Here is a 14,389-nt window from a genome sequence, read left to right as displayed (position 1 = left end):
GTTTTTCGTCTATATGGTCTACCTCAGACCATTGTGAGCGACAAGGATTCTCAACACTTTTTGGCAGGAATTATTCAGATTGGCAGGTACGGAATTGACACTAGTACGAGTTACCACCCATAAATGGATGGGTAGATTGAGATAGTAAACAAATGGGTAGAGGGCTATTTCCGGAACTATGTAGCGAACCAATAGAGAGCTTGGGTTAAATGGTTATCTTTAGGGGAGTATTGCTACAATTTCACCTACCACATGTCCATCTGGATAACACCGTTTTGAGCTCTCTATGGCAACGAACCACTATCGTTCATAGATCTGGCCTTACAGGACAAGAGAAACATTCTTAGATCTCTCTGGGAGAACATCCTACAGGCTCAAAACCAATTGAAGATCTACACTGATCGCCACACGACAGAGGAGTTTTGAAATAGGTGACATGGTTTACCTTCGTCTCCAACCTTATAGGCAAAGCTCCTTGAAGAAGAGTGGATCCGAAAAGCTTCAGCCTACATTTTATGGACCCTATCACATTACCAAGAGGATTGGAGAGGTTGCTTATGAACTGGACTTGCCAGATGACAGTAGAATCCAAAATGCTTTTCACATGTCTTGCCTCAAGAAGGCGATTGGTCAATATGTAGTGCCTTCTGTTGGATTGCCCCCACTTGATGTGGAAGGGATACTGATTTTGGTTCCAGCCGAGGTGATTGAGATAAGAGAGAGGAAGTTACGTAATAGATGCATCAGGGAGCATTTAGTTCGCTGAAAAGTTTTCCCATATGAAGATGCCACTTGGGACGACGAGTCAATTTTGTAGCATTCGGCACTGAGATTGCTTGAGGGTAAGCAATCCCGAGCGGGAAGGACTGTCATGTCCCCTTCTCCCCGCTCGACCTTACTAGTGCCTTGTTGGTCTATCTTTCCATCCAGATAGGCTAATGGCATTAATCTTGAGGATGCGAGCCAGTCACAGGAGTTTATTTGGTTTTGTTGGGGAAATATTTAAGTTGAAGAGCTTTTCTATAGTTAAGTCACTTTATTTTATGAAGTGGATTTATACAATTACTTTATGACTTAAAGTCATTTTATAACAAAAGTAACTTAAGTGACTAAAAGATGAAAATGGCTTTTATCCCACGATGCCTAGTTGTTTGTACTTCCCCTCATATCGAGGTTATAAAAGCAATGAGCTTCCTTCAGACTGACAACATGAAAAATATGATATTGTTCAAAATACAAAAGGTTGCTTAAATGTGACCGGTTACTCTTGAGGATAAAACCCCTTGAGATAGTGGAAAAGCTGGATGTAGCCCCAACAACTCATCGAAGGCTTCACTCATCACCAAACGTTGAGCTTGCATAGTGTTCATCATAGTCGTAGACAACATTCAAAAGTAAGTCATTTATCACACGTATACAGGTAAAGTTTTTCTAAGATTAACTAAAGGTAGTAGTGTCAACCGACAGAGTGTTAGTTAGCGGTCATTACTGTTATCATCAGAGCAATGAGGTGGTATTGAAAATCGCAAGCAGACCAACTCATAACGTGGGGGAATTGAAGGTGTCAGTATTAAACAATCTCACCGCAAAAAGAGAGGAGATAAGAGGCCTGAATTCCATCTAGGGAAACTGCGGACAGACTACGGGTAGCACAACTGGAATAACAGGCCCGTGTGACACCAGCATAATCGGGAGCATTGGGAATGTTAACACAGGCCATCAAGAGTCTAAACTAAGCCAGTTGGCAACGAACTCTATCCACTGTCATGATCTGCATGAAGATATAGGTCATTCACAACAACCAAGTATATTCATTTTGTAAAACGTCCAGTCTATAAGTCCAGATTTGTATAGACGTTTCTAAGTATTGTTGCTAAACAATCCCTCATGAAATGTAACTCAAGTAACTTATATCCCGTTGATTGTGTTTGAAAGAAAAGTACAAATTCTAAGTTTTTGATAGTTCATGTTATTACATTGTTATTCTACTATATCATGGAGTTAAAAATGCAGAGGTAAAACCATGGCCACCACTTCTAACCATAGATTGAGTTGAATCACTATTTTCCATTGTTGTACGGGTTTAGTTTCTTACATACATTTCTACTGAAGAGACGTTTCCATAATCACACAAAACATCAGAGTCAACCTCAGTCGCAGTCCTCCACACATTCAAGTTCATCTAAAGGGATTTGAATTCTTGATGGAAAGAATCAAGAAGCTCCTAAGTTACTAATTTGGGTTCAGGGATGAATTCGGGTTCGACTTCAGGTTTGAGTTTAGGATCGTGGGTTTGAAGGGGGAAAAAATTCTCATTTGGGTTCGTGTGTGTGTTTGTGTGTGTGTATAGACACAAAACAATAAGAGAAACGTGCATAATTGCAAAACTTAGTCATTTCATAGTATGAATATATGTTGCTTGACTATTGATCAATGCCAAATGTCAAAGATAAACATTAAATGCCCGCTCATTAATCTATGTTCATGATTGTAAAGAAAATCATATGTTGAATTACTAAATTAAAGAATGAAATTTCAAAACAGAGTAGTTCATCAAATAATAAAGTTTGAAACATAATGATAAATGGAAAATGTTTAATAGTTTATCAATAATCATAATATCAAATGCCCTTCAAGAGTCAAATGGGTCATCAAATGAAGAGGGACCAATGGCTTGATCCCTGACTACAACTATATCTGGATCCTCATCCTTGGAACAAACAATCTCTACAACTTTCTCTTAAAACTTACAAAATGGGTACACCAAAATGAGAGATTAGATGAGTGAAATGTTTTTCACTAGGCTCATTTTAGGGTTACATAAAAAAATGTTAAAAACAACATTATTTTAAGTTGTTTTATTTCATTTTTTGGACCCTATTGCTGCAAGTCTTCTTGGGTTCGTCATGGGTTCGCTCAGGTTCGTGCCAGCAAGGACTTGGAAGAACCCACAATCGAAAACCCAGACCCTGCCCAAAGCCGCAGCAAACCTGGACACAAATCCAAACCCGTGCGAACCCGAACCCAAATCTAGGCTACAGGGTGCAAACCCAGTAACATAGAGAAGCCACCTCAAACTGGCTGAAATATCCCTTCCTCGCCTCAATATTTTGAAATTGTCTCTGATCACAACCCCTCCTTGATATTTCAAGCACTCACACAAATTATCCATAGCCCTAGCTTTTCTCTCGATCTGTACAGCATGCTTTGAAGACTCGGTTGTTAGAGAAGAGGCCTTCATCGTCTCAATGATGTCATATAGTCTAGTTCTCCTCTTTGATCCAGTTTTTCCTTCCATAGCTTGTCATTCTTTTGGGTGAACAAGTTGAGAGGATCACGCGCATCCTACTAATAAGCCAAGAAAGACAGTCAACCAAGTTCAATTGTGGTGAACTTGTAATCATCAGTTTTCTTCTCTTCCATTGGCTTTTCAATGAGAGGCTCAGCTACCTCTACATACTTAGTGTTATAATCACCAAGATCCTTGACACCACTTTTGCCCTTTTGATGTTAGGAACCTTAGTCTTTGTAACCACGTTAGAGTCATGGTCCTCGGCTGGAAGTTCTTCCTTCTTCCTCTTTTAAGTAATCGTAGTGAGCCAAGGAACAAGTTTGAAGGAAGGAGAGTCTACAACAATAGTGGTAACCAAAGTGGATACCGAATCGACTTGTGCAATTGTGGTTACAATAGTTGGAGCTTCAGTCATAATTGCTACTGGAGGTAAGTTGCCATGCATGACCTCTGCCATGAACTATTCAAACTATGTTAACGCATGTAATGTCTCTACTATTAGGGTTAGGTTGAGATAAGAAATACCTGCAAAATAAATGTTAGAATTTAAACAATATTAAATCTAAGTATACTATTCTACCCCCTATCCTAGCCCCAACCCTAAATACATCTCTAGATCAGGCTTCCTAACCCTTAGTCTGTCGTCTTCTCTAGAGTGCACCCCTTAAGGTTCTTTTTGAAAGGGACATTCCCTATCCAAAGCCTTATCACATATGCATATGTTGACATCATCAGAATATTCTTAACATTATACTACCCCATGCATGTTCGTCAAATGAAGATAATTCTCACATACCAACATTATAGAGGTTGTATCCATTGGGTAGTGTTGGCCAAATGAACATTACGCCATCTCTAATACCGATAGTATGTATCCATCTCTATCGCGTCAGTGAAACAAGTAATTATACCCATCTCTGATATTGACACTAAGAGTTTGTATTCTACTCCATCGAGTCAGCCAAATGGGTGTTGCACCCATCTTTGATATTCACACTAGAAGTTTGTAATCTTCCCTTCATAAGGGACATTATTATTATTCTTCAAAATAAATCTACACATTATCCTTTTTTTATAGATAAATGAAATATTATCTAAAGAAATGAGTTTTCACCATATATATATATAATTCTTTAAGCATAGTTTCAAAGTTAACATGTACCTCGAAATCGATGACTATATGCATGGGCTTCTTTGTCAATGGGCCCCTTAATCCCTTATATCTTGTGTTCCCTTATACTTTTCTCTTATTTGTTATTTGGTGTCTTCCTTTTTAAAATCTGTTTTATTTAGTATCTTCCAAGTTTTGTGTTTCCTGTTTCTTATGTTCTCGTCCTCCTCTTTAAGACAATGTTCTTACTTTTCTTATACACTTTTCCTATCACCATCTAGTCCCCTTAATGTAGGACGTGGACCCCTATTTATATTGGACTTGAATGATTGATGGGACATTTCATTGGGTGGCCCACATTGTTTAATGATTTTTTTCATTGATAATTTGAAACCATTGACCAACAATTAAACCATTTATCTTTTTTAAACAAACTTAACCATTCAACCAAAGTAAACAGCAACCATACAAAGATGCACATAAACAATTACACCAGATTTGTTGACTAGAGAAACCCTTGATCAAAGGGAAAATCTCGTGGGAATGATGCCCACAAGATGATGTACTGATATAAATATTCCTTGTTAGAGGATGGACCCTATTAGGAGTCTATTACAACATTTAGTACATATGACTCCTTGTTAGGAGATTCCAACCCTGTTAGGAGTTGTAATACAATGTATGCAAGATGAGCCCACTGCCCAAACATGCAATTTCAACTACAAAAAGAGCTCACTGCTCAAACAAGTAATTTGTTGTTATGCTCCTCTTTCCTTTGTTCTGCCAACCGAACCAATCATTGTCAAACCTTGTAGACCAGGTCACAAACCTCGGATCCAAATATCAAACCTCGGATCACTCAGCAAAACCTTAGCAATGAAGTTTCCTTCACTCCCGCTCTGCTCTGCTCAACTTCGCATTCCGCTCTCTGTTGCTTGCAATCACTTTGCATTAATACAATTTCATACAAATACCATACTTCATGATAAAGGAAAATGTCCTTCCTTTATACCAAGTCCATAAAACAATTCCCTAAGTCGGCTGTTAGACCTTCTCAATTAATCATTATAGGACCACATTAAGAAACACGTTACACTTAGCGATAACATTAGCCTTTCACCTTGCAACTTGAATAACTTTCTGTACACGCAATAATATGTCGAGCGAACTTAGCCACATCATCACCAGCATGTCTTCTCCACATCCTCAACCTCGATTCTCAGAATAACTCTACTACGAGATATGACAAGTTTACCAGAACATGCCTTTGTAAACTCTATCTCAGAACAGACATCACCAAAACTTACATAACTTCTTCCAAACTTATCATTTCTTCTTCTGATGTTATCTACATATACCACATACTCAAATGTTTCTCTCATAACCTCGAATAGTTAGAATACTCAATTAGTCGTCCGTAACAACTTGATCTTTCTGTTGTTCTTATATCAGATACAACAGAAAACTGCTATGTTGACATCAATAACAAACTCAGTCATGAATGTAACATATCATCATAGTAACATATCTACAATACTCCCTCATAGAAATATCATCAACATTCATATTTTCAACAATCTCTCAACAATCTCCCCGTTTGGCATTGATGACAACATAAATGAAAAACATCTAATTCCAAGAATACCAACAAAAGATGGTTCATCTTACTTTTCCAATCCTCTTCATCAATCATTCTCCCCATTGATATACCTCAATGTGCTTTCTATCAAACTGTCATTCCATGTTGTACGTCTTCCAAACATATGGTACTCATACCAAACTTCTCCCAATTGTCATGTTAGTTTTCATGCCAAACTTTTCCCCCATTGACATCAATGTCAAAGGTTTCAGCAACCAACTTCACTGCATCAAACTCTGCAACAACTGATTCTTACTAGCTCAAGTGTCCAAAGACACTGTTCAAAACAACAGTCAACAAGAGTCTTCGATGACTCTATCCATCTCAGATACTCCCCCATACAGGAAGCATCAACATTCAGTCTAGACAAACAACGGTGCTCTATTACACTGGACTGATGCACTCTTGCATCTCTACTCTGATGCAGGAAGGGGCATAACCCCTAGCATTCCTCGCAAATACTCAAAAGTCTCTTTGGGAAGAGGCTTAGTGAATATATCTGCAATCTGCTCCTTTGTGCTCACATACTCCAATCTAATTTCCTTTTCTGCAACTTTCTCTCTCAACATGTGATACTTGATAGAAATGTGCTTAGTCTTTGAATGCAATACTGGATTCTTAGACATATTTACCGTGCTTGTGTTGTTACAGTGTATGACAACAAGTTCACTAATTTCCATCCTTATATCCTTCAGCATCTGCTTCATCCAAGCAACATGATTGCAATTGTTTGCTGCTGAAACATATTCTTCTTCCGCTGTACTTTGTGAGGTACAATCCTACTTCTTGCTTAGCCAAGAAACCAATCTTCCTCCAAGAAAGAGGGCTCCACCACTGGTGCTTTTACTATCATCCATACTGCCTGCCCAACTAGCATCAGTATAAGAACCTAGAGTAAAATTATTAGATCTGTCATACGACAATCCAAACTCTGATGTTCCTTTTAGATATCTAAATATCCTTTTGACTGCTGCATAATGTGCTTCTTTGGGATCAGCCTGGAATCTTGCAACAATTCCAACTGCATTTGCTATATTCGACTTTGTGTAAGTCAAATATTGCAATCCTCCAATCATAGATCTGTACGTTTTCTGCTCAACAATAGGTGTCTTATCTTTTGTAGATAACTTGTGTCCAGTTACCATAGGTGTCCCAACGGGCTTACATGTTTCCAAACCAAACCTTTTCAGTAAATCCTTCAGGTACTTATTTTGAGAAATAAAGATTCCTTTTTTATTCTGTACAATCTACAATCCTAAAAAATATTTCATTTCTCATTCCTTTTTTATTCTATACAATCTGCAATCCTAGAAAATATTTCATTTCTCCCATCATACTCATCTCAAATTCTTTCTTCATTTCTTCTGCAAACTTCTTACTTTCTTCATCATTTCCTCCAAATATGATATCATCAACAAATATTACCAAAATCATCAAACCATCATCAGTTTCTTTCCAATACAGATTACTATCTGCCATACCTTTGCTATATCCAAGCTTTGTCAAATGCTTCTCCAACCTCGCATACCAGGTTCTCAATGCTTGCTTCAAGCCATACAATGATTTCTTTAGTTTGCCTACGATGTCCTCATCATCTATCAAAGGACAACCTTTAGGCTACTCTATGTACACTTCTTCAACAAGTTCTCCATTCAAAAATGCTAACTTGACATCCATCTGATACACTTTGAATTTCTTTTGTGCTACATACACTAAGAATAATCTTACTGCTTTTATCCTAGCCACTGGAGCATAGGTTTCCTCATAGTCTATTCCTTCTTGCTGTGAATAACCTATACATACCAATCTTGCTTTATTCCTTACAACTTCACCTTGTTCATTCATCTTGTTCTTGAATACCCATTTACTTCCTATCGCATTCTTGTCTACTGGTCTGGGGACCAATTCCCATGTCTCATTCTTTACTATTTGCTCTAGTTCTTCTTTCATAGCTTCTTTCCAATAATCATCTTTACATGCTTCCTCTGTATTTTTAGGTTCAACTTGAGATATCAAACATAGTTCTTCGTTGACTCTGCTTCTTTTCATCACACCTTTATCTTTTCTTACGATGATCTGCTCGGATGGGTGATTCTTTATCATAGTCTTTCCCGAAGTAGGAGTTGCTATCTCAACTCTTGGCTCTACTAAAGGTTCTGAGCTTTGTTCCTACCTTGACTCTCCTTGATTCTGCAAATCATTGTTAGTCTCAAGAAATACTTCATCATTCCTTGGTTTAGTAACAACATCATCATCTAAATTGTAATCACGTACTCTCTTGTATCTTGAATTTCTCATCAATTCTTACATTTGCACTTTCCATAATGGTTACCAAAGCTATCTCTTCTGATACTTGCTCTTCATTAACCAATCTAGACTCATTAACATTATCTTTCAAGGATCTTTCCATACTTCCTCTGAATTCTTCAACTTTATCAAAAAGTAGACTCTTTCTAGTTTTCCTTAAATTTTAATCTTTTAGGACATCTAGACAAAAAATGACCAAACTCTTTACATGTTCAAAAAAACAAAAAATTTCATACCTTTTGGCTCTCTTTTTGTAAGTAGATCAATACCTTCCTTTATCTTTGTCTTCTTCAAATTCGGACTTATCTTTGCTTGATCTTCTATTCTTTTGAATACAATAGAAGGATTCTAGATCTGAAAACTCAATGCTTTGTTCTTTACACAAATCTGATAACTCACCAAGAATTTCCATTATCCGAGTGTTGAAATTTCCTCCGTAAGATGTAGGACTATCTTTCATGAACATGCTTGTCATGGATCTCCCAAAGTTGTTAAACTTTATCTTCAAGGACCTAATGCTTTGATACCAATTGTTAGAAACAATAGTCCACCAAGATAACTGAGAGGGGGGGGTGAATCATCTTGGTGAGGGGGGGGTGAATCAGTTAGCCAACAATTAAACCATTTATCTTCTTTAAACAAACTTAACCATTCAACCAAAGTAAACAGCAACCATACAAAGATGCATATAAACAATTACACCACATTTGTTGACTAGGGAAATCCTTGATCAAAGGGAAAAACCTGGTGGGAATGATGCCCACAAGATGATGTACTAATATAAATATTCTTTGTTAGAGGATGGACCCTGTTACGAGTCTATTATAACATTTAGTACATATGAGTCCCTGTTAGGAGGCTTTGGATCCCTGTTAGGAGATTCAAACCCTATTAGGAGTTGTGTCAACCCCATTAGGAGTTATAGTACAATGTATGCAAGATGAGCCCACGGCCCAAACATGCAATTTCAACTACAAAAAGAGCTCACTACTTAAACAAGTAATTTATTGTTATGTTCCTCTTTCCTTTGTTCTGCCAACCAAACCAATCACTGTCAAACCTTATAGACCAGGTCATGAACCTCGGATCCAAATATCAAACCTCGGATCACTCAGCAAAACCTCAGCAATGAAGTTTCCTTCATTCCCACTCTGCTCTACTCAACTTTGCATTCCGCTCCCTCTAGTGCTTGCAATCACTTCGCATTAATACAATTTCATACAAATATCATACTTCATGATAAAGGAAAATGTCCTTCCTTTATACCGAATCCATAAAACAATTCCCTAAGTCAGTTGTTAGACCTTCTCAATTAATCATTATAGGACCACATTAAGAACACGTTACACTTAGTGATAACATTAGTCTTCTGCCTTGCAAATTGAATAACTTTCCATACACGCAATATTATGATGAGCAAACTTAGCCACGTCATCACCAACATGTCTTCTTCACATCCTCAACCTCGATTCTCAAAATAACAACTCTGCTAAGAGATACAACAAGTTTACCAGAACATATTGATATGCTTCCTCCACTTTCCAATTTCACAAAACTTATCTCATCTTGAATTCTAGATCTCAATCCATTTATGTACCTTGCAATTTTCTCAACATCATTGTCCACATGTCTAGATCTGATGTCCAATCTATAGAATTCTTCAAAATACTCCTTCATAGTCATGTCTCTTTGTCTCAAATTTTGCATTTTTCTCAACAAACTAACTTGGTAATCAGCAGGAAGGAACTTGTTCTTTACCTTGTTCACCATCTTTACCCAAGTCCTAATCTTCTCCTTTCCTCTCCTTTGTCTATCACTTTACAAATGCTCCCACCACAATGAGGGATGTCCTTTCAACCTAGTAACTACAATCTTCACCATCCTATTATTAGGGGTGTTTTCATACTCAAAGAACTGCTCCATTTCAGAAATCCAATCCAACACGACATTGGTATCCAATTTTCCATCATAAGGACCAACTTCAACAATAGGCTTTGAATGTGCTCTAGAAAACACTCTCAACAACCTTGCTTCATCTTGGTCTTCCTCAAGTTCTGGATTAGGGTTTGGTGCTGCTGCTTCATCATCACTCACATGATCCAAATGCGCTCCTCCTCTCTGGGTTATCTCTACAGCATCTAATCTAGTTGCAATCTATCTCACTGTATCTAACACGACATTATCAGCATTTCCTCTACCTCGAACCATCTTGACAATCAGGTTCCTGCAAGATCGTAACCCTCTGCAAGTTATATGTCAAATCCGCAGATCTGCAACCCTACAACCCAAATTCTCTTAGGGTTCTACTCGATCCAATCTCCACAAGGACGAACCTTGCTCTAATAGCAACTGACGTAGGGAGGGATGAGATAACCAAGGCCAAAGGCACACCCAGCTATCCAGCCACCTACTAGAGTAAACACAACGGAAAACAAACACCAAATAACAGCATCCTTGGGAGATAGAGGAACAAAATGCCTTCATATATTCATCAAAGATATCAAATACATGCCAAGTTCTAAGGCCTTCTGGGTTACGGCCATATTACAAACAATTACAATCTTCAATGATCAAACTTCACGTCTCAGCTTGCTTCTACTCCTACTATCTTCTATCATCTAACTTCTCTCTCTAACTCTCTACCAAAGATCTCTTTAAATACATGCACGGCCACAAGTCGACTTGTTGCAAATACAACCAAATTAAACTCTCACATTAAATGCTAGAATAAGCCACAAGTCGGCTCTCAGCAAACACCTATCACTAAATTAAATGCAAAGGTTGGCTCCAACAAGAAACCGCACACAGACAACTCAGCAAACGAAGGCCCAAGCAAAATGTTGCAACTCGGCGAACTCAGCAACGCTCAACAACCAAAGGAACTCAGCATCCAAACTAGCTCGACAGCCAAAGGAACTCGGCAACCACAGGGGAACTCGGCAACCAAAGAACACTCGGTAACCACAGGAGAACTCAGCAACCAAAGAACACTCAGCAATCATAGGATAACTCGGCAGCAACTATGAACTCAGCAAATGAAGAGAACTCGGCAATGCAAGGCATTGCAACTCGGCAGAAACTAAGGAACTTAGAAAATATGTAGGATAGCCAAGCAACCCAAGATGCTCCTGCATCACAACTCCTTATCTTTTTCAAACATCTTTGAAGAGGATTTCATGGCTGAACGACCTTTGTATGGCACACAAAATATCTTGTTGATTTCTTTAGGTAAGCAAGATAATACATTTCTACATAAAACTATCCGACAAAGGACTTGTGTGTATTGTGGTCATACCCATAGACCATAGTTCTCAACACATGCTCGAAATACTTGAGATTGAATATCGCCATGAAAATAATTTTATCTACCTCTTCTAACCTAAGTGAATCCTTCTAATCATGATAACGACAATGAAGAAGGGATAATTCTTGAAGCATTATAGAAACAAACTCTACAAATCTCCCTTTACAAATGACCAAGATTAAGTCAACATAACCCTAATATAACTACCATTTACATGCATTTAATGCTCACCAATTACAATGAAGCACCACCTTGTGGATCAATGAGAAACTTCTCTTAAATTTACAGACCAATAGAAAATAGGTTAAGTAGAGACATTAGTTGGACTCTACATGTATACTTGGAACAATTTGATAGGATGAACTTGGAGATGAGAATGTAATGTCCCTATTCTATATTGCCATAAAAATTATAATTGCACAAAGCTAGCATTAGGGTTTACCATATCTAAGATTTCTTAAGTTATGTAATCCCAAACATGAAATCCTTCAATGTAGTTAGGATTCATATGTTATCATAATGTCAAAGTTAGGTTTCTTGAAATTATAAATACATATATAAGTGATGTAAATCAATTAGATAGATTGTTGAAGCTGACCCAACAGTAGAAGTGATAAGGTTGCGTACACTACTCCCAGAAACCTTCTACCCTAGGCCTAAGAGAAGGTACACTGGTCCCCCTTGGCCTCATGTGGCACTTGCTATGCATATGAGGTGGGCTACCTAGTGTGGGGTACTATCACCATTCTCCATCTACCTTTCCTAAAATACTTATAATGATTGAATACCCATTCACCGAGGTAGGGAGTGGGACAGTGAGGAGTGTTTAGAAAATGTGCCCTGCAATCCTATCCTTCCTAAGCCCAAAGCCAGCCCACTTTGTCCATCTTGGGCTCCATGGGGAGTCCCTTGTCACAACCATGAGGTGGCATGCTTAGAACACGGCATGCATGTTTCTACGAAAAACAAGCTGTGAAAATTTGCTATTTAAAATTCTTATATTTTATTTCTCTTTTAAAGGAAGTGCAAGTTGGTGGAAGCAAGCAGGTTTGTCTATTCTCCTAGTAAAGCGTAATGTTCGACATCATTTTTTAGACCATATATTGTTGGGGAGCCTAGGTAGTTTTATCTTTCTCACTGAATATGCAAGTCATTAATAGCCTAAACTAGATTTGTCATTATTGGTAATTGGCTGAAGCCAACAAACAAATAAAAGGATATATCTAATAGTATTGTGCCAAAACATGTTCATGTTTCCGACAAATGGTTTATGTGAGAAAATCATATAAATAATTATTGATATCTGAAAAATATGCACTAAAAACAGTTTTAGACAAAAGAAGTTAAAGAACTCGTTTCAGAGACATTCATTCAAGCATGCCATGTTGTTTTGTGTGTATTTATTTTGCACTCATTGACAATCTAAACCTTTTTAAGCAACAATCTGAAGAAAATGTTGGTTTCAAAAGCACTTATTGACTTCAGTATTTGATTGATCTGTTTAATACCTCTATATCTGAAATTCCAAATGTCGTATTCCTGAAGCAATCAACATCAGGTCTCTTTGAGCCCTGAAAATGGCCGATATCCCATTCATACCCTGCTCAAATTGAAATGTTGAACATAAGCTTAAGCAAATAGTGCTTTCGTAAAATTTTAATAACAGGCAACAATGGTGAAAAGAATTCTACAAGACTCGCATTTGTGAAGAAATGGTTCAAAACCAATTTATGTGGGTCGCAGAATGATTAAGTTTTGACCAAAAGACTAATTGAAAATCAGTCCCAGAAAAGTAATTGATAACTTTTGAATGGAATGATTCTTTTATTCAAAAATTACAATGACGAGCATCAAAATTCTTTAAAGCATGCAAATCTGTGAAAGGACAAATAAAAGTCCAAGCTTTTCGGTTTGGTTCTGTCTCTCAAAATCAAAAATGAGTTTAAGCTGCTCTAGTCATTCAAAAATCAAATAAGAATTGAAGGAAAATAATCATAGGATTCATAAGCTTCAATTAGAAAACAGATATGTTCCTAGCTAAACAATATACAACATGTTCGATATAGATACACCCATCAGGATGCTTCCACAGCAACAACTACAATAAGACAAATCTTCATTGCAAGAGTGTTTACTGTTAGAAATCAAACCAAAGCAACAGGTCTATGATGAAGAAAGATTAATGTCAAGCCAAGCCCAAAGACACATATCACTTAACATTCATTACTTCGAGACCCAATCAATACGGAACTCAATCAACTTATCCATCTACCAAAAATATCTAATTGAATATCTAATTTAAGTTCAATCAAATATACAATTCAAAAACCCAAGAGATACCTCATCTAAGGTTTCCATTTGTCACCAAGTTCTCTTTTCTGGAACTGAACCAAATGATCACTAAGTTGGCTAAAGTAAGCTTTGCATTACTTAATTGAAGAAATTAGGAATGAACCTCAAGAATGAAGATTGTAATGTCCCCCTCTTTTCTGTGATTCTGTGGGAGATTGGTTAGCCTTTTTTCCTCATCCTAGTAGGTTAATTGGATGTTGAAAGGTATGCATTCCCAGTCATGGATTTATTTATGAAGTAACAGAGAAAAATAATTAGTATTTAATGGGCTTAACATTGCTAAAGTTATTTTATGTTATCAAATAACATTATAATTAAAAGTGACATTTAAATGTTTAAGTGACTTTTTTCCACATTGCTTAGTGCTGGCATATCAACCACCTA

The 14,389-nt window shown here is 37.3% G+C and overlaps 1 protein-coding gene across 2 annotated transcripts in view; it reads right to left on the bottom strand.

The window, feature by feature from the left end:
• Positions 1–14,389, bottom strand: part of LOC149553656 (Rhodanese/Cell cycle control phosphatase superfamily protein) — a 139,942-nt gene that overhangs the window by 65,428 nt on the left and 60,125 nt on the right. For both annotated transcript variants that reach the window (XM_089789055.1, XM_089789057.1), the window contains one exon: positions 13,162–13,253. In XM_089789055.1, coding sequence (XP_089645181.1) covers positions 13,162–13,253 — 92 coding nt within the window. The remainder of the gene's footprint in view (positions 1–13,161; positions 13,254–14,389) is intronic.

The sequence above is a fragment of the Cupressus sempervirens genome, chromosome 6 (genome assembly GCF_028749045.1).
Source record: "Cupressus sempervirens isolate cs-2001-9-10 chromosome 6, ASM2874904v1, whole genome shotgun sequence".
NCBI lineage: Eukaryota > Viridiplantae > Streptophyta > Pinopsida > Cupressales > Cupressaceae > Cupressus > Cupressus sempervirens.
This window is presented reverse-complemented; position numbering and strand designations above follow the sequence as displayed.